The 17100-nt window shown below is 38.7% G+C and overlaps 2 protein-coding genes across 5 annotated transcripts; one reads left to right on the forward strand and one right to left on the reverse strand.

Moving 5' to 3' along the window:
* Positions 1-2265: 2265 nt before the first annotated feature.
* Positions 2266-6901, reverse strand: polr1g (RNA polymerase I subunit G). Of its 3 annotated transcripts, none has more exons than XM_015032970.1 (4): positions 6691-6901; positions 4951-5095; positions 2504-3110; positions 2266-2368 (listed from the first exon to the last, which is right to left on the reverse strand). In XM_015032970.1, exons 1-4 carry the CDS (start codon positions 6773-6775, stop codon positions 2327-2329), a joined length of 879 nt encoding a protein of 292 aa, XP_014888456.1. In that variant the 5' UTR covers positions 6776-6901; the 3' UTR covers positions 2266-2326. The 3 variants fall into 3 exon arrangements, with proteins under 3 accessions (XP_014888456.1, XP_014888448.1, XP_014888439.1); XM_015032962.1 differs by having other exon boundaries at positions 2266-2371; XM_015032953.1 differs by having other exon boundaries at positions 2266-3110; positions 6691-6887.
* Positions 6902-6979: 78 nt separating this feature from the next.
* On the forward strand, positions 6980-14825 carry irf2bp1 (interferon regulatory factor 2 binding protein 1). 2 transcript variants are annotated; one of them, XM_015032910.1, is made up of 3 exons: positions 6980-8316; positions 9774-10133; positions 10499-14825. In XM_015032910.1, the coding sequence occupies exons 1-2, from the start codon at positions 7322-7324 to the stop codon at positions 10108-10110; spliced, it is 1332 nt and encodes a 443-aa protein (XP_014888396.1). In that variant the 5' UTR covers positions 6980-7321; the 3' UTR covers positions 10111-10133; positions 10499-14825. The 2 variants fall into 2 exon arrangements, with proteins under 2 accessions (XP_014888396.1, XP_014888389.1); XM_015032903.1 differs by having other exon boundaries at positions 6981-8316; positions 9774-10139; positions 10502-14825.
* Positions 14826-17100: the final 2275 nt, after the last annotated feature.

Below are 17100 nucleotides of genomic sequence, written 5' to 3' on the forward strand. Positions count from 1 at the left end.
TTACGCTTTACTGGCTGGCAGCTAAACCAACAAAACCTGCAGGCTGAGCTGTGTTAGCGCCATGGTGGATAAAAAAAGAAGTGGGAGTGAATTTCTGCCAAAACATTTACCCTTCTCTGATTTTTTTAGTTCAATCTCAGAAATTTTCTAAAAATAAAAATAAGGAAATTTATGAGTTTGAAAAGCTGGTAGGAGACAGGAGATTTTGAGATTGATTTCAGAAAAATTCTTGAAAATGCTTGGAAATTGAAAAATCCAAAAATATTCTTAAAAACAATTTTTCTGAGATTAATCTCAGAACTTTTCTAGAAGAAAATGAGGAAATCTTTGAGTTTCAAAAGTCAAAATTATTTGACTTTTGGAAATTCAGTTTGAAAAGTTTAAAAATTTGCAAGAAAAAAAAAGAAAGATTAATTTCAGAATCTTTTTGAAGAAACAAGAAAATTTCTGAGTTCCAAAAACTGAAACCTTGGTTGAAAAATACTCAGAAATTTTGAAATAAATGCAGATTATTTCCAGAAAAGAATATGGATACTTCTGTTTGAAAAGTAAAAACTGTGCTAGGAAAAACTCAAATTTTGAGATTAAATTAATAGATTCAAATTTAGATTTTTTTTTTCCAAACTGACAAATTTCTTTGTTTTTTCTGGAATATTTCTGAGTTTTTGTTGCAAATTTTAACTTTTCAAACTCAGTTAACATTTCCTGGTTGTTTTTTCTGAGGTTTTTAGTGGAAATGTACTTTTTTTTGGTGTCTACAGTGGCCCAGTACGCCATAGAGCTGCAAGGTGCTGCAAAGTCTGATCAGATGGACATGCTTCCCAGGCTGGGAGCGTGTGTGTGTGTGTGTGTGTGTGTGTGTGTGCACCACAGATGGTGAGGCTGTGAAAGCACCAGAGGTGCCTGAGCTCATTAGGAAGCAGGACCATACTCCGGTGCAGAGCGGAGAGGAGCAGGGTGGGGGTGATGCAGAGCCGAGCCTGAAATGTTTCGCCTCAGAGTCAAAGATCCGATGTTTCTCCGTCCGCCGCCTCAGAAACCAACATTTACAAATCCTTCCTCTGCGTTCAGACTCCAGCAGGAAATCCATCACATCTGTCGGGAGAAATAAGTGTCTAAAAGGTGAGAGGTTGTTCTGAGGCTGCAGGCTGAGCCGTGTGGCCCACAGGCCGGACTCTGGCGCCACCTACCGGCCACAGCAAGGACTCCTCCGCTGCGTCAGGGAAAGACGGAAGATTTTAGAAAAAATGGCAAAGTTGATCAGGAAGTTGAAGTTTTCTATTGAATTAAATGCAGGGTTGGGTAGTAACTAGTTACATTTACTAACTTTTTTTAAAATTTACTTTCAGAAATATTCTTATTACGCTGTACTTTGAGTAATTTTATTATAAAGTATTTCTTCTCTTACTTGAGTCAAATTTCTGGGTTTTCTGAATGAAAACCAACATGTTTTAACCAAACATTCACCAGGCACAGATACACTCTTCTTTCATCCATGTTACTGTTGCCTTTCAGGGCCACACATTTGGTTTTCATTCCTCCAGGATGAAATCACATCTCTAAGACAAACTGTTGGTCTGAATTCACAACTGCAGGACAAAAAAACACCAAACACTTTGTCCCCTTCATTAAAAGTTTTTTTAATCTCATTTTAGAGGTTTGTGACCCAAATCAGTCCTGAAAGCTTTACCACAGTAAATCTGTGGTTGTGTAAGCAAACACAGCAACACAGAGCAAATCTCAGGCCATGAAATCCACCAGGAGTCGGCAGGAACTGGACCAAAACGAGGAGATGCTTCCCCATTTCCCGCCTCGTCCAGCTGCTGTGAGGGAAACCGGCCTTAAAGAGACAGTACGTAACTTTCACAAGAAATGATTACAAACTAATTATGGTTTAAGACAGATAACGTGAAAAACTGAGCTCTTCTGGCTTCTCCCAGTGCTAACTAGAAACAACCAATCAGAGCCGGGAGGCGGGTCTAAGCGCTGTCAATCACCTTCCACTGATGAACGCTAAGGCTAGTTAGCGTAGCCATAACTGATGATGGTGGATAAACAGTTTTCCTGTCATGATGAGTTGTTTCTCTGCCTCTGGCACTTTAAGCAGCATAAATGATACATAAAATTGATTGACAGCGCTAAGCTCCGCCTCCAGGCTCTGATTGGTTGTTTTTAGTCATTTCTTCTGACATCAATAGCAGCTCAGGGAGGAGATCGATCTTTTCAGAGATTATCAGTGTCATAAACGTGAAAAGACCTTTTTTCTAAACGTTACATGCTGCAGCTTTAAGCGTTTACGTCTGGAGACGTTCAAAGATGGAGGGAATCAGGACTGCACGTCCTCCTCAGTTCTGCTTTTCTTCTTCTTCTTTTTCTTCTTCCCTGAACTCTCCGCTGCGTCGCTGTATAAAACGTCCAGCGGCTCACATTTCACAGAAACTGATTCCTCCTTAACATTCACGCCGGGCTCCAGCCCCTCCTCCACCTCCTCCCGCTCCCTGTCCTTCTTCTTCTTCTTCTTCTTCGTCGTCTTCTCCTCTCCGAAAGGAAGACCCGCCGCCGTCACTTCATCCAGATTTTCATCGGATGGCTCCTGTTTCATCTGCAGCAACACTTCCACTTCTTCAGATTTTATCCGCTTCTCTTTCTTCTTCTTCTTTTTCCTCTTCCTGCCCTCCTCCTCGTCATCCTCACCCACCCGGCCTCCGTCTTCTACGAACTGCTTCATCACCAGCGGCCGCAGCGTCGTCGACGACGGCCCGAACGCGGCTCCGTCCGCCTCATTCTCCGCCACATAGGTGAGCTTCGGGGTCTTGCTGCCGAACGGGTGGAACCGCTGCTTGAGGCCGGAGGGGATGGCGGGCGCCAGGGCGGTCGGCACAACATGTGGCGCCCGCTCGGCGCCGGCGTCCCCGTAGCTTTCGCAGATGTTCAGCAGGCCGGAAAAGGCCGGAGCGAAGACGAAGCCGTCCGACGTCCGGCTGTCGCTGGTGAGCAGGTGAAGGTCGTTGGGGTGGGACGACGCCAGGACGCTGTAGCTCTGCTGGACCGGTCCAACCGGAACCTTAAGGGTCTGGAGACCCGACAGGGGAACCTGGACGCCGCTGAAGCTGCAGGGAAAACAAATGGAGAGTTGGAATACACTGCAAAAACACAAAATCTTACCACATAATTTTTATCTAATGTCAAATACCCTAGTATACTTGAATTAAGACGACTGCATTTCCAGAACAATATAGCAGCTCGTTTAAAGTCAGTAATCCCTTAATATTAATGAAAAAGTTCTAGTTAGTTCCACTGGTGGAATATTTCACTTGTAACAAGACATTTATAAGTGAAATAATCTGCCAGTGGAACTAAAACTGAGTTGCTAGGTAACGGTTGGGGCTTGGATGGGGTTGCTAGGTAACGGGGCAGTGCCCAACTAGAACTTTATCAACATTAAGGAATTATAGACTTAAAACAAGCTCCTATATTTTGCTGAAAAGTTGCTTGTAAGTTTGTTTTGTCTTTTTCTGAGTGCACCAAATATTTACACAACTAAAGTAAAAATACTTAGTAAAATTTCAACAGGAAAGATTTCAAAGAACATGGACATTTGTGTGGATAGGTTGTTCTCCAATATTACACTGCAAAAACAAAATGTTATCAAATTTATTGTATGTAATTCAGACTGCTACAAGAGATCTTTCCTGCCAACGGCCGTAACAATATACAATAACTATTTGAAGAGTTACCACAACATCTAATTTCCCTTTGGGATTAATAAAGTTTTTANGAATNTGAATTTTCTTTGAAATCTTTCCTGTTCACTGTGAAAACACAAAATCTTACCAAGTATTTTTGGTTTAGTTTCTTCTGAAAATATCTTAATACACTTTAAAAAAGACAAAACTAACTTAAATGTAACTTCTTAGGAGCTTGTTTTAAGTCCTTAACGTTGATCAAACGTTCTAGTTTCACTGGTAGATTATTTTACTTACAAGACATTTTTCCCATGTTAGAAGTGAAATAATCAACGTTCTGATTTTTTATGCAGACCTGTTGCAGTAATCAATGCAACTACAGATACAGATGGATGAGTTTTTCTAATGCTGAGACATTAGTCCTCTAACCCTGGAAATGTTCTCCAGGTGATAGAAGGCTGACTTTGTAACCTTCTTTATGTGTATCTGAATGTTCAGGTCAGAGTTCATCTTGATCTCTGGTTTCCAGCTCTAACAGCTGAAGCTGTGCGTTGTCTCCAGGTCGTTCTTCTTTAGGTCCAAAGATAATAACTTCAGTTTTGTTTCTGCAAAGGTAGCCGGTATGCTACATATGTGCCAGTAGAGTTGCTTAGGATCGAAGAAGCATCTGGTGTTGACATGTTGGGTTTAAAGGGCCTCAAAAATGAAAATATGCTAAAAAGGATTGGGCTAGCCCTGCCTGAGCTCACAGGAGCATGTAGACAACAGGGGTCCCAGGACTGAACCCTGTGGAACGCCACATGTGATTTTTCTCCATTCAAATGAGAAGTTGACTCAAACCAGTCAAGTACTGGTCCTCCATGTCTTTATCATGGGAAACCAATAAATCTATATGGAAATTATGGGTGGAACTTATTAATTTGAAATGAAACCAACATTTTCTAAATCGAGAAGATGATAAACAGGAAGAAAACTAAGGTTTATTTTAAACTTGCTGGACATAAAGTCTTTGTGGACTGGATTAAACCAAGACCTCCTCACCAGCTGCTAATGTTCTATAAAATCTAAAATTGGCCAGTAAAGAACGGCAGAAAAACTGACAATCATCCCTGACTGAGTTCCAAGAAGATTTTCAACCTCACCTTTCTGCTGAAACGGAACAGCAGCGAGAGTAAACCGCGAGGACAAAGCTTAATTTCCATTCAAGTTCTTGTAAAGATCGGAATGCATGATAACAGACGCAAGGAGCACAGGCTGTACCCACCAGTGGGGGTCGAAGCTGGCAGGAGCTTTAATGAGCCACAACTCGTTCTCGTTGTTCCTCAGATTGTCTGCCAGCGTGCTGCTGCAGGGGACGTGGCAGAAAGACACAAAGTCCTCAGGACACTCCAGCCGTGCGGTCTTCCTGGCTGCAGAAACAAACAAGCAACTCGTCATTAAATAAGAGTTTGAAAGCAGAGGATCTGTCGGCTTAGCACTATGTGGGAAAACACTTCCACATACTTTTTTGTTTTGTTTTTATTGGGATGTTTTGTGATGGACAAACACAAATAAAAATCTGAAAAGTGAGGGGATTTTATTCAATTATGGTGTGAAAATTCCAAAAACTTCACTGCAAAAACACAAAATCTTGCTGAGTATCGTTATTCTAATTTCTAGTGCAAATATCTTAGTACATGTCAAATAATATAAAACTAACTTATAAATAACTTTCAGCAAGATGCAGGAGCTTAGTTTAATTATTCCTTAATGTTGATGAAAAATCACATTGGCAGATTATTTCTAGGCCTGTCGCAATAAATCAGTTAATCCCATGATGGATTAGATCGAGATCAATCATTTCCATGATTTATTGTTTTTCTCTTTTTTTTTTTCTTTTTCTACCAACAACTGGATGATAAAAGTCTTCAGTTTGGTACTTTGGTCTCAACTAGCACCTTTTTATGAAGAACAATTTTGTTTACAGAGACTTTTTAATTCATTTTATTTTTTGTTTTATTTATTTTGGATTCTTAAAAGGTCTTCCAGTTCCAGTGTTAAATGTTCATTAGAATTGATACTTGGTAATGTGTTCTTGAATTGTTGTGCCATAACCATTATATTGCTGGAAAATGATTTAAAAACAACATTATTGTTTATTGCAACAAATTCTGGGTCAATTTATCGTTCACAAAGAAAATATTGTGTAGCATTGTTTCACTTATACTATGGGAAGAATGTCACATTATAAGTGAATATTCTACCAGTGGAACTAGTACTTTTTATCGATATCAAGGAATTACTGACTTAAAACAAGTTACTTGTAAATTAGTTTTGTTTTATTTCAAGTTTACTAAAATATTTGCACAAGAAACTAGACCAAAAATATGTGCTAAGACTTTTTGCAGTGTACCAAAGTAATTTTTAGGATAAAGGATCAAAAGTTTTGAAGTAAGTATTCATTTTAGCAACAAATTATTCTTAAAGGAAAGCTAAAATGTCAGAATAAAACAGTTTATGGACTGTTTTTTTGTTTTTGTTTTTTCATTTTTAGGAATAAAGTCTACATAAAATGTCTTTGGTTACAAAAAGACGTGTTTCACTGCAAAAACACTCAATTTCACCAAATATTTTTTGGCCTTGTTTCCAGTTCAAACAACTGAATTAAGACAAACTTAAAAGTAACTTTTCTGCAACATATAGGGCCTTGTTTTAAGTCATTAATTTCTTAATGTTGATGGAAAAAGTACTAGTTCCACTTGGTAAGAAATGTATGGAATGCATTACCGCCATCTACTGTAATGGAGTGCGTCTCAGACTGTATTATTTTATACATAAATTATAAGTATTCATATTTTGTTAAGCAACTTTGTTGATTAACAACCCGCATATACAAAATAGTTATTTCTAATTTATATTTAAAGTGCAACACACACGGTAATATTAGGTTTTTGGTCGGAGATACCATTTTAAAACCCATTTCTTTTTTGCACCAACTTAGCTTAAATTACATCCGTATGCTTACCGGGTTCTTTCTGCCGTTCCGTTGTTTCCATGGCAACATTGTCCGTTTCATCCTCGCTCGAAGACGAAGAAATGTCTTTTGGCATGTTTTATAGTTTAAAAATAACTGCTAACAATAGAACTCACAACGTTTTTTAGCTCAACACGCATGGCTCTGAGGTGGGAATGAACATGTGTTGACACAAAGTGAACCCAGACTTGTAAGGAGTACTTCCGGGTCACGGTGGATTGTAGTCCCACCTCCCGGTTTGTTGGAAGTATTTGAGTTGGTAGCGCTGGTCAAAACAACTCAAACACCCATAATCCTCCTCGAACGATTACGTAACCTACCAGCGTCTGTCGGGGAAAAACAGTTGACAGGAGCGAGAAGTAGGCCGAACAGGATAAACAAAGCAAATATATTGAAAAGAGCTTAGACGACTTTAATATTTGTCATTATTTTTAATGCTTAAAATGAGTAGCGTTTTTCTAAAGTTGTGTTGGATCTGTTAAGGCGGAAAGTTTGTCGAAAAGAGAGTGCGTACACCTGTCGAACCGAAATAGGTTAACGAAGCTAACCTGTGTTAGCACGTTAGCGTGCTAGCTGGCTGTTTGAACCCGAACAGGTGTGCCAGGTGGCCCGCCAGGCAGCCATGTCCTCCCCTTCTTCGTCGTCCAGGCGCCAGTGGTGCTACTTGTGCGACCTGCCGAAGATGCCATGGACCGTGGTGTGGGACTTCAGCGAGGTGGTCTGCCGCGGTTGCGTTAACTACGAGGGGGCTAACCAGATCGAGTTCCTGATAGCAAGCGCCCGCCAGCTGAAGCGGAGTCACGGCATGCAGGATGGCAACGTGAGGTCGCCCGGCCCCTCTCCCAACAAACACGGCTCCTTAGCAAGAGCAGAGCCGGGGCCGGACGGCGGAAGGCAGCACGCGGAGCGCTTTGACCGGGGAGGGAGAGGGGAAGGCGGCGGGACGACGATACGCGTGCCGCCCAACGGGCTGCACCGCGACGGGCAGCCGCCCCAAGAGATGAACCGCCAGAGCCCCAGCAGCAGCCGGAGACCCATGATCGGAGCCGCCATCCCGCCCAATCTGGTGACTCAAAGCATTGCGGGAATGCCCGGCCTGCTTGCGGGTATGCCAGCGGGTCTGACCGCCAGGACAGCGCCGATGAGCAGCCCGATGATCTTCCCGGCGCCGGTGCTGGCTGAGATGAGCCGCAGACAGCTGGGGATCGGGATCTCCTCCTTCATCACTCCGGAGCTGGAACGGGAGCTCATTTCCTCCCAGGCCAAGTCCCAGACTCAGACCCAGGCTGGCACCAGCGGCAGCAAGAGCACAAGCCTGTCTTCTTCGTCTTTTTCCATGGCTGGAGGCGTGAGCCAGACGAGCCCGAAGCCCGCTTCATCCCCGGCCAGGCAGCAACGCCCCCCGACGGCCCGGTCCGGAGCCGAGCCTCTGGGATCCAGCAGCTCCGCGGAGGCAGCCACCACTGCTGCGGCGTTACCCAACAACGGTGCCTCCGAGCTGGGGTCGGCATCTGTCAGCAACACCCATCCGACCGGAAACACGCTGTCCTGCACGCTGTGCCATGAGCGTCTGGAGGACACGCACTTTGTCCAGTGTCCATCAGTGCCTGGGCACAGGTGCGTTTTCTGTTTATATGGATTTACTGCGGTTTTTTATTAGTGCTCCAGCTAACGATTAATTTACTAATCAGCATTTCTAGACGATTAATCGTTACAAAAATTGGCGCATGACATTAAATTTAAAAATTCAAGGAAACTCAATTCTGTTTTTTAAATTAATAAAATAAAAAAATAAAAAACATTTTTAATTCAATAATGTTTCTTTAGTGCTTGATTAATCAGAGATTTAATATTATTTTACAGAATATTAAAAATACATTTAAAATTCAAAATGAAAACAATTTTTTTTATTTAAATAAGTAATCATTTTATTGATAAAATAGTATAATATATCATTCCTTTAGCGTACGCTTGATCATTTGTTGCAAGCATCTGCAGCTAAAGAATTGATTAATCAATTATTTCAATTGATGCTGAAATGATTACTTCCATTAATCATGATTAGCCTATTGAAATAATTATCAAATAATTTAGTAATTGATTAATCATTAAGTAAAATAAAAAAAATGCAATTTCCAGAGAAAACAATCAGAGCAGTAATTAAGCCAAATATGTATAAATGTACATTTATATTTAACAAAAAAAAGAACAAAATCTGTAGAGATGTTTCAGCCAAAACTCCTGAGGTTGTTTTTGCTTCTTCTGGTTCAAATTCACTAGATGAATAAGATGATGATGTATTTCAGGACCAAATGTTTACTTTCTTAAAAAAAGAAGAACTTTATTTGTTTGTTTTGCATCTTTTATTTATTTCTAATATTTTCTTTAAAAAAAAAAGGTTTAAATGGTCAAATAAAAAATCTGTAGAATATGTCACTTATCTGTTAAATCAATAAAACAATTTGTAACTAAAACAATTAGTAGGCCTGTCACAACAACAAATTTTACTGGATAATAAATTGTCCCAGAAATTATTGCAATAAATGATAATATTGACATTTTGAGATAGTGTTCAACAAAAACTAATAATAATGGCTTCTTATTGCAAGTATCCACATTTAAACTTTAAATTCTTAAGAGCATTGAACAAAGCAGTGGTAGATTAGCTCATTTAAATATCTGCTCTTCTTATGGTCTGTCAGAGTAGTTTAGCTCGCCTATTTTTTAATTTTTTAACTGAAACGCACCGAATTCCACAGCATAGCTACATGGTAAAGTTGTCAAAGTCAAGCTAGCATTGCTGAACTACTCTCCTCCCCACGCTATTTTTTTCTAAATTAAAAACTTTTTCCTGACCTTGTTATCTAGTTTATGTAATGTTTGCAATTAGTAGCAAAGCACTGCACCTTTTTTCTTTTATATATCAATCATGTATTTAAGATAAACAGCTAAAACTAATGCTAATCTTTGGCTAGCAGCAGCTTTTTTGCCCTCCAGATGGGAGATGGAAATTATGACTGGTCTATACTAGTTGTATTCTCATAAATGTTTCCCGTCTCTCATTTCAAATGCAGGTTCTGCTTCCCCTGCACCAGAGTGTACATCCAGAGCCGGCGGGGCGACGGCGAGGTGTACTGCCCCAGTGGAGAGCGCTGCCCGCTGGATAACTCTCCCAACAGCCCGCCCTGGGCCTTCATGCAGGGAGAGGTCTCCACCATCCTGGGCGCCGTTCCGGCTCCAGCGGGATCCGCGTCGGCAGCAGCATCCGGAGCCAGTTCAGGGTCAGGAGCTGCTCCAGCTTCTGGATCAGGGAGCGGAGCAGCAGGCGGCACAGGTGGAGGTGGATCAGGAGGAGTTGGAGGAGGAGGAGGAGGAGGAGACGTCACTGTTAAGAAAGAGAGAGAGACGTGATGGTGACGCGGACTGAACAGCAGCAGCAGGCGGGTTCATTTCACATCTAAAAGTTCTGCAGAAAAATGCACTTAAGTTTCAGACCCACAGCTTCAACTATAGATGTTACATTTATTAAAGGTGCAGTATCATGTAAAATCCACATTTTTTAGCCTTACATCATGTTATAATGTTTTTTTTTGTTTTGTTTTTTGTTTTTTAGAAAAAACTTGCTAAAGAGGTTTTTTAATTTGCTAAATGTATCGACGAAGTCGCTAAGTTGGCAACAGTGAGGGTGACTATTACTACCCAGGCAAATGGAAACGTGATAATATTGCTGGATAAAACTGGTTTCACCTGTAATTATTGTTGTTTGTATGTGATAATTATGGTTTTCCTTTTGTTTCTACAGATTTGGATTCAGTACAATAAGAGATGTCTACACTGGACTGCTGAGGGACCCAGAAAAGAAACACAACAACCAACAAAACCAGAAATCCTCCACTACACAGGTTCTAACTCCTCTGACTCGCAGTTCAGTTTAAACAGCATCGTAACAGTTCAGAAGCTTCTGTTTTTCATCATATTTTCCTTTAAACATCACTTTTCTCACCTGAAAAGGACTCAATACATTAGTTGTCCTCATTTAAAACGAATGTAAATTACATTTCTACTCACCGAGTCGAATCTCCAGCACAGGTCAACATCTAAACATTGGTTATAGTTGAGTTTTTGCTGCATCCTCAGTGATGCACAGGTGCTAAACATCACATTAGAAAAGCACCACAACATGTGATTTATGTCTCCATGGCTTCATGCATAACAATCCAAGTGCTTGGCTTTGTTTCTGTTTGATAAACTCAAACAAAAAAGGCTAACCTGCACTGGCTCAGTTGGTATACTAGGATCACACCAACACAGCAGCTGACATCCAGATTTCTAGTTTTTCTGTGGCTGAAAATAAATAAATTCAGTAACGTTTAGGAGCCGAAACTCGGTTCTTTCTTCTCGACACGACTGCATATTGTTTATTTTTCTGTATTTTATAACTGAATGTCCCCTAGAAAGCAAAAGGACTCCACAGAACAAAACAAAGCTAACAATAATTGTGCATTATAGAGAAATTAATGAATTTTCATAGTTTTATAGTAGAAAACGGGAAAGAAAAATGGATCAAGCTTAATGTTTTAATCTTTGATTAAACTCCAAATGATAAAAACGTGAAAACAAATTACTCTTGCTGCGCTGAAGGTGGAAGAAACAACTGTTTCTGAATTAATTTTTAATATTTGTGTCAGAGAGACCAGAAACGTCAACTTTATCTTACCCTACGATGCTAGCATGTCACTACTGACGCACATGAAATTTAATATTTTGCTTAATTTCTTGAACAAAACGAAGTTAAACGCTAATTAAAACGCCAACAACTCACATTTCCCTCAACGGTAATTAAACAGAAATGCTTTTGCACCTAGACGCACTGATATATCATCTGATAGAGGCTCAAAATTTCCTTTTCTGATCAGTTGGCGATCCAGAAATACCACCTGGTTGAACTGACAACACTCTTCAGTGTGGAAGTTATCATAGCAGGAAACCCAGAGAGCTGGACTTTGGTATTTTGCTTCCCACCTTTGAAACATTTCATCGAATTGAAGGAGACGGAGACTCTCCAGAGGCTGAACTCATAAATTACCAAACAGGTTGATTATATCAGAGCGAAGTTGCTCTGTTTTATACTTCAGAACTGCCTTTTGCCTGATTTTAAAAGGGTTGGGAGCCTTTTGGAAATCTAAGCATTTTGTAGGGAACCCTACATGCTAACCATGCTAATAGCTAAAGTAAAGATAATTTAAAATGGTGGAACTCAAAAGAGTAAAACACTGTTTTACAGTGACCGCTCTCTCCTGCACACTGTTGGATGTTACCTTTGCTACGTTTTTTAACGCTGTCAACTAAATCGACTGAAGTCGGTATAATACGGAGCTCCCTACAGCCCCCTTCTTTTACCATATCTCGCAATAAACTGGCTGAGAAATCTGAAACTGATGCCATATTGGCAGGTAACCGGCCACGACATTTTGTGCTTTTATTTCCTTTGCGCCAGCTTTATGTGACTCTTTGTGAAACAGAGAAAGGAGAACGTTGGCACTCTGCTGAAAAAAACCTGAGTGAACTTGCACCCCGCTACCTTCTTCAAATTTGACAAAATTGGTGTCAAACATTTGTGCAGCAAACATTTTTATTTGTGCCGCTATTATTTAAAAGATAATAAAAAAAGTTTCCAGAGGTCATCATTGATATCTTCATATCAAAAGGAGCACAAACAAAAAATTTTGCCGAGTTGTTTGATACCAAATTTGTTTGATTTTGTAAATGTAGTAAATGATGGCGGCACAAACCAACCATTTTTACTACACAAACGCAGCACAAACGTTTAACACAAATTTTGATAGATTTGGGTAATGTGGTTGACCTTTCGACCTTCAAACTTTCATTTAAAAAAATAAAAATGTTTGCTGCACAAACATATCGTTTAGGAAGGTGGGGGTTCTGGTGGACCTTTCACAACTTCCAGAAACATTTTTTAATATCCTTAAAATGACAGCGGCACAAACAAATATTTTTGCTGCACAACATAGCTGAGTTGATTTGTAACAAATTTGCTTGATTTGTAAAAGTAATATCTTTAAATTACTAGCAGCACGAAAATGTTTACTCCACAAACATTTGACACAAATTTTGTCAGATTGATATTTTCTAAACAAAAGCAGCACAAACATTTTTTTGCTGCACAAATGTAGTCGAGTTGATTGACAGCAATTTCTTTTAAGAAGTTGTGGCAGCTGTTTGACCTTTCATGACCCCTGGAAACATTTAATGTCTTTAAGATGATAGCGGCACAAACAAGACATTTTTGCTGCACAAACGTTTTACACCAATTTTGTTAAATTTGAAGATGCTCAGGTCTGAAAGAAATCAAGAAACTGACGCCATGTTGGCAGTTTTTATTTCCTTTACGCCAGCTTTACGTGACTCTTCGTGAAACCGAAGGAGAACGTTGGCGCGGTAAACTCGACTTTAACGTTGCTTTATGCTCACATCCAGCACAGCCTACGCTTTACCCCGAATGTATATTTCAAAAGATATCTATTGATAGGCCTAGGATTATATTTTATACTAGAATGTTAAATGTTATATACTGTAAAGATCTGTTATAGTATGTATGTGCAATCCCTTAGTCTTAGTATATGCAACAGTTTGAAATATGTTATGAAATATAATTGCGTATCTTTTTTTACTTTTTTTTTTTAAGGGAGAATCCACCTGAAAAAATTGATTCATAAAGTTTTGTTTTCCCACATATGATGAATGTATTTGTTCATTTGCCAGATTTTATTTTATGAATTAAAATGTTTGAAACTAAAGTGGGCGGGGCCAACGTTCGAGCTGAGTTTGTGTTTTGGGTCGATTCTCCCTTTATGTGCACGATGCACGCACAAACCAAAGGTCATGTTCAGCCCAACCTGATGTTTCTGGATGTAAATGTTTAATAAAAAATTATTTTTAGTTGTTTGTTGACCAGGATTCACCTGCGATGGAGTGTTAGGGTCATTTTAGATGACAGAAAAACAATAAATCTCAGTTAAAAATATTTAAAAAACTACATTTGATGTATTTACAAGAAAAATTATCAGTCGTAAATCTGCAAAAAAAAATGCAAATTTTTCATGATTTAAATAAATTTACAAATTTGTAATAAAACTAAATTTGACCATAAATGCCACTTTTGATGAAAGGAAAAATATGTTTTCAATAAAAACCTAAAAAAACATAAAAAAGTATTTAACAGAAAAAAGTACTGAAAAATCACGAATTTGCAAGAAAAAAATACAAAGTTGTCGTAATTTCAAGACATAAATTTACAATATTAAAGCTAAGATGTTCTCTGACAGAAAGTTCTGAATTTTTCAATGTTAGCCAAAATCTTAGCTTAAATATTTTAAGTATGGAAAGTATCAAACTTTTTCAGATAAATGTTTCTGATGAATTGGAGTGTTATTCATTGAAATTTCTGAATGTTTTAAATCCTTGCTTTAATATTGTAAATTTATGCTGTGAGTCATGGAAAGTTACCATTTTTATCTTGTGACTTTATAGCATTTAACATTCGAGACATTTTTTTCTTGTAAATATGTGAAATTTGACAAACTTCTATTTTTTATTAAGTTCAGTCTAGAACAGCCTTAATACTCTGTCATAGGATTCAAACGGATGTTTTTCTTCAGTTTTATCTCTCCTGTGTTCTGTTATACAATGGGATGTAATAATTAATCGTGTTCAACATGTAATATCCCTCAGATTGGCTCTGTTTTTGGAGAAATGTCTAGAGAATTTGATATAAAGTATAATATGCACTGATACGTAATGCAATCCCTCGGTAAGTGCCTTTTTAAAAACGTCTACCATCTGTCTGTGTGGGAACCTCAGGGGAAGCAGTGGACTCTGTGATGTCGTTGGAAAAACCCAAATCAGTTTCCCTCCAAACGCCATCACAGCGCTTTTCCTTTTTATCTGAAGCTTTTGTAAAGTCAGCTGGCATTTTGTTTGGCCGTTTCGTCCCCCTTTGTGTTTGGAGTTTGTTTTTATCAATGTTCTTGTTTTTGTAGAGCTTTTTGTTTTACTGCAGCTTCATGTACAAAATAGAAACCATCAATAAACGGGATGGAAACTTGTATGTTTGTCTTTCTATTTTTGACACTTCAACATCTAAAGACTTGATTATTGGGAATAAATATTTAATAAAACCCTAATAACTAAATGTTAAACACAACATATTCCAGATTGTGGAGCACAATACACATATCTGTTTTAGCTATTTATTTTAGTACTACACAGGTAGAGAACTCAAACGGTAGTTGGGTAATAGTTGCAGTTCTATTGTTTATAAGTTAGATGGGAATGAGGGGAATGCCTGTTCTGTTGTTGTCATAGCACCTACCTACCAAGATGGCCGTCAGTTACAAAGTTCACAGAACTGTGATGTCACATGACAACTATTCATAACAAATTTATTAGAGAGCTGATAAGAGACCATATAAGCAAAACAGCTTCTGCATTTTTCCATGTCGGCCATATTTGCCCAGTTACAGTCAAACAGCAAATGCATTTCTAGGCAACAAAAAAACATTTTGGGGATTTTTAAAATAGAACATGTATTATATATTCTAAACACTAAAATGTTATCAGCTTTGACAAAAACTGGTAAAAAAAAAAAAAAGTAAAGTATAGGTAGTAAAAGCTTAGTTTACCAATTCTGCCTTTTGACTATATTGTTACACTCATGTTGACAAGTTTCTTGTATTTAGTAGTATTACTATCTGACAGCATAATGGAGGTGCACTGTTCCTGGAGGTACTGCAATACCAGGTCAATGCGTGGAGAGGACGGGGCAAGCCCCTGTTCCAGCTCCTTGTTCCAAAAATCAATTTAATGCATGGTCCTCGTTTGGAGGACTATCAGATATTAAACTGATAAGAACAGAAACTACACTTGATCTTAGCCAAAAGGCCGAGAAGCGATGCCGCAGAACCGGGGAGGAAACCATTTCTTCCAGGCGGGGCTCAGTTTAACTCACGGTTCAGAAACTTTAACAATAATTTAAAGCTTTAGCAGAAACAGAGACGGTGGTGTATTTATTTTATGATGACCCGGTAGTTTTAGTGTTAGTATGTCGCGGGATATTAAACTCAATCAGTCAACAAAAGGAAAATATCCGGGTTTACATGTAACCACGTGACACGCTTTCGTCCAATAGGAAGCCGAGAAGTGAATACGACTGCCAATAAAAAAATTCACAGGTTATAACACTTTAACTCTTTGATATACGAGTAGTTGTCATTAAATGTTTTAGCAAACATTTATCTGTTAATATTTTACATTGAGGAACCTTTTTGCTAAATTAATTAACTTTTTCTGTTTTGCTGTGAATGTGTTCTGCTGCTGCTGTAACATGGATTTTTAATCTCAACTGGATTTTCCTGTGAAATAAAGGTTAATAATTTATTTCAGTTCGACTAACTTAGTTTTTAGTAACTGAGTTTATTGTCTAAAGTCTTTCAAATTCAACTCAGATTTTGGTGGATTTGGTAAAAATGTAATTTTAAGTGCAGAGCTTAATGTTTTGCATCTGCCACAAGATGGCGCTATATATCAAATAGTGCTTGGAGGCGCAGCTACAACCCTAATTTGTCCCTTTACGAGCCTTTTTGGATGACAGAAACTCTGATTTTCCCTCGGTTGATGCATATTAATCCGCCTGAACGCTGATCTGGGTCTGTCCTTCCCAACGGCCTCGGACCGGTTGATGTGTCGTTTCCTCCATTAGTGTCAGCTCATTACTGCTATTGTTAAGCCAATTAGAGAGGTGATAATGGACGGCATGGAGCCCCTATTGACAAGAAAAACAACCCGCTGAGACACAAAACGAAAGAAAATACAGAGAAGTTACATAGAAATTGACATATTTAAATAAAAAAATAAACTCTGATGGCAAAAACTTATTGGAACAGCGATCATAACGGATAAGTCGTGAAATTTTGACCATTTATAATGAATAAGCCATCATGAAAATGCTTAAATTGTATAAGCACTTAAAGTAAACACGCAAAAACACAAAATCTTACCAAGTCATTTTGGTCTAATTTCTAATAACTTAATACGCAAGAAGTAAAACAAAACTGACTTTCAAGTAACTTTTCAGCAACATATAGGAGCTTGTTTTAAGTCAATTCCTTAAAATATTTTTTTAAAGTAGTAGTTTGTCTGGCAGATTATTTTACTTATGGGAAAAAATGTCTTGTTATAAAAATAATCTGCCAGTGAACTAGAGCCGGGTTGCTAGGTAACGGGCTGGGCTTGCCTGGGGTTGCTAGGTAACGACGCAGTGTCCATTGATTGTGAAATAAATTGAATAATCTACTAGAGGAACTAGAACTTTTTCATCAATAT

This window comes from Poecilia latipinna, unplaced genomic scaffold (assembly GCF_001443285.1).
Source record: "Poecilia latipinna isolate Pla-1442-1.1 unplaced genomic scaffold, P_latipinna-1.0 Scaffold15, whole genome shotgun sequence".
NCBI classification, from domain to species: Eukaryota; Metazoa; Chordata; class Actinopteri; order Cyprinodontiformes; family Poeciliidae; genus Poecilia; species Poecilia latipinna.

Excerpts from the sequence above, each read along its gene's own strand:
- irf2bp1 (XM_015032910.1), top strand. The coding sequence starts at position 7,322 with ATGTCCTCCCCTTCTTCGTCGTCCAGGCGCCAGTGGTGCTACTTGTGC. Across the intron at positions 8,317-9,773 it reads CCATCAGTGCCTGGGCACAG|GTTCTGCTTCCCCTGCACCA; the intron begins GTGCGTTTTCTG and ends TTTCAAATGCAG.
- polr1g (XM_015032953.1), bottom strand. The coding sequence starts at position 6,775 with ATGCCAAAAGACATTTCTTCGTCTTCGAGCGAGGATGAAACGGACAAT. Across the intron at positions 5,096-6,690 it reads GGAACGGCAGAAAGAACCCG|CCAGGAAGACCGCACGGCTG; the intron begins GTAAGCATACGG and ends TTGTTTCTGCAG. Across the intron at positions 3,111-4,950 it reads GCCAGCTTCGACCCCCACTG|CTTCAGCGGCGTCCAGGTTC; the intron begins GTGGGTACAGCC and ends TTTTCCCTGCAG.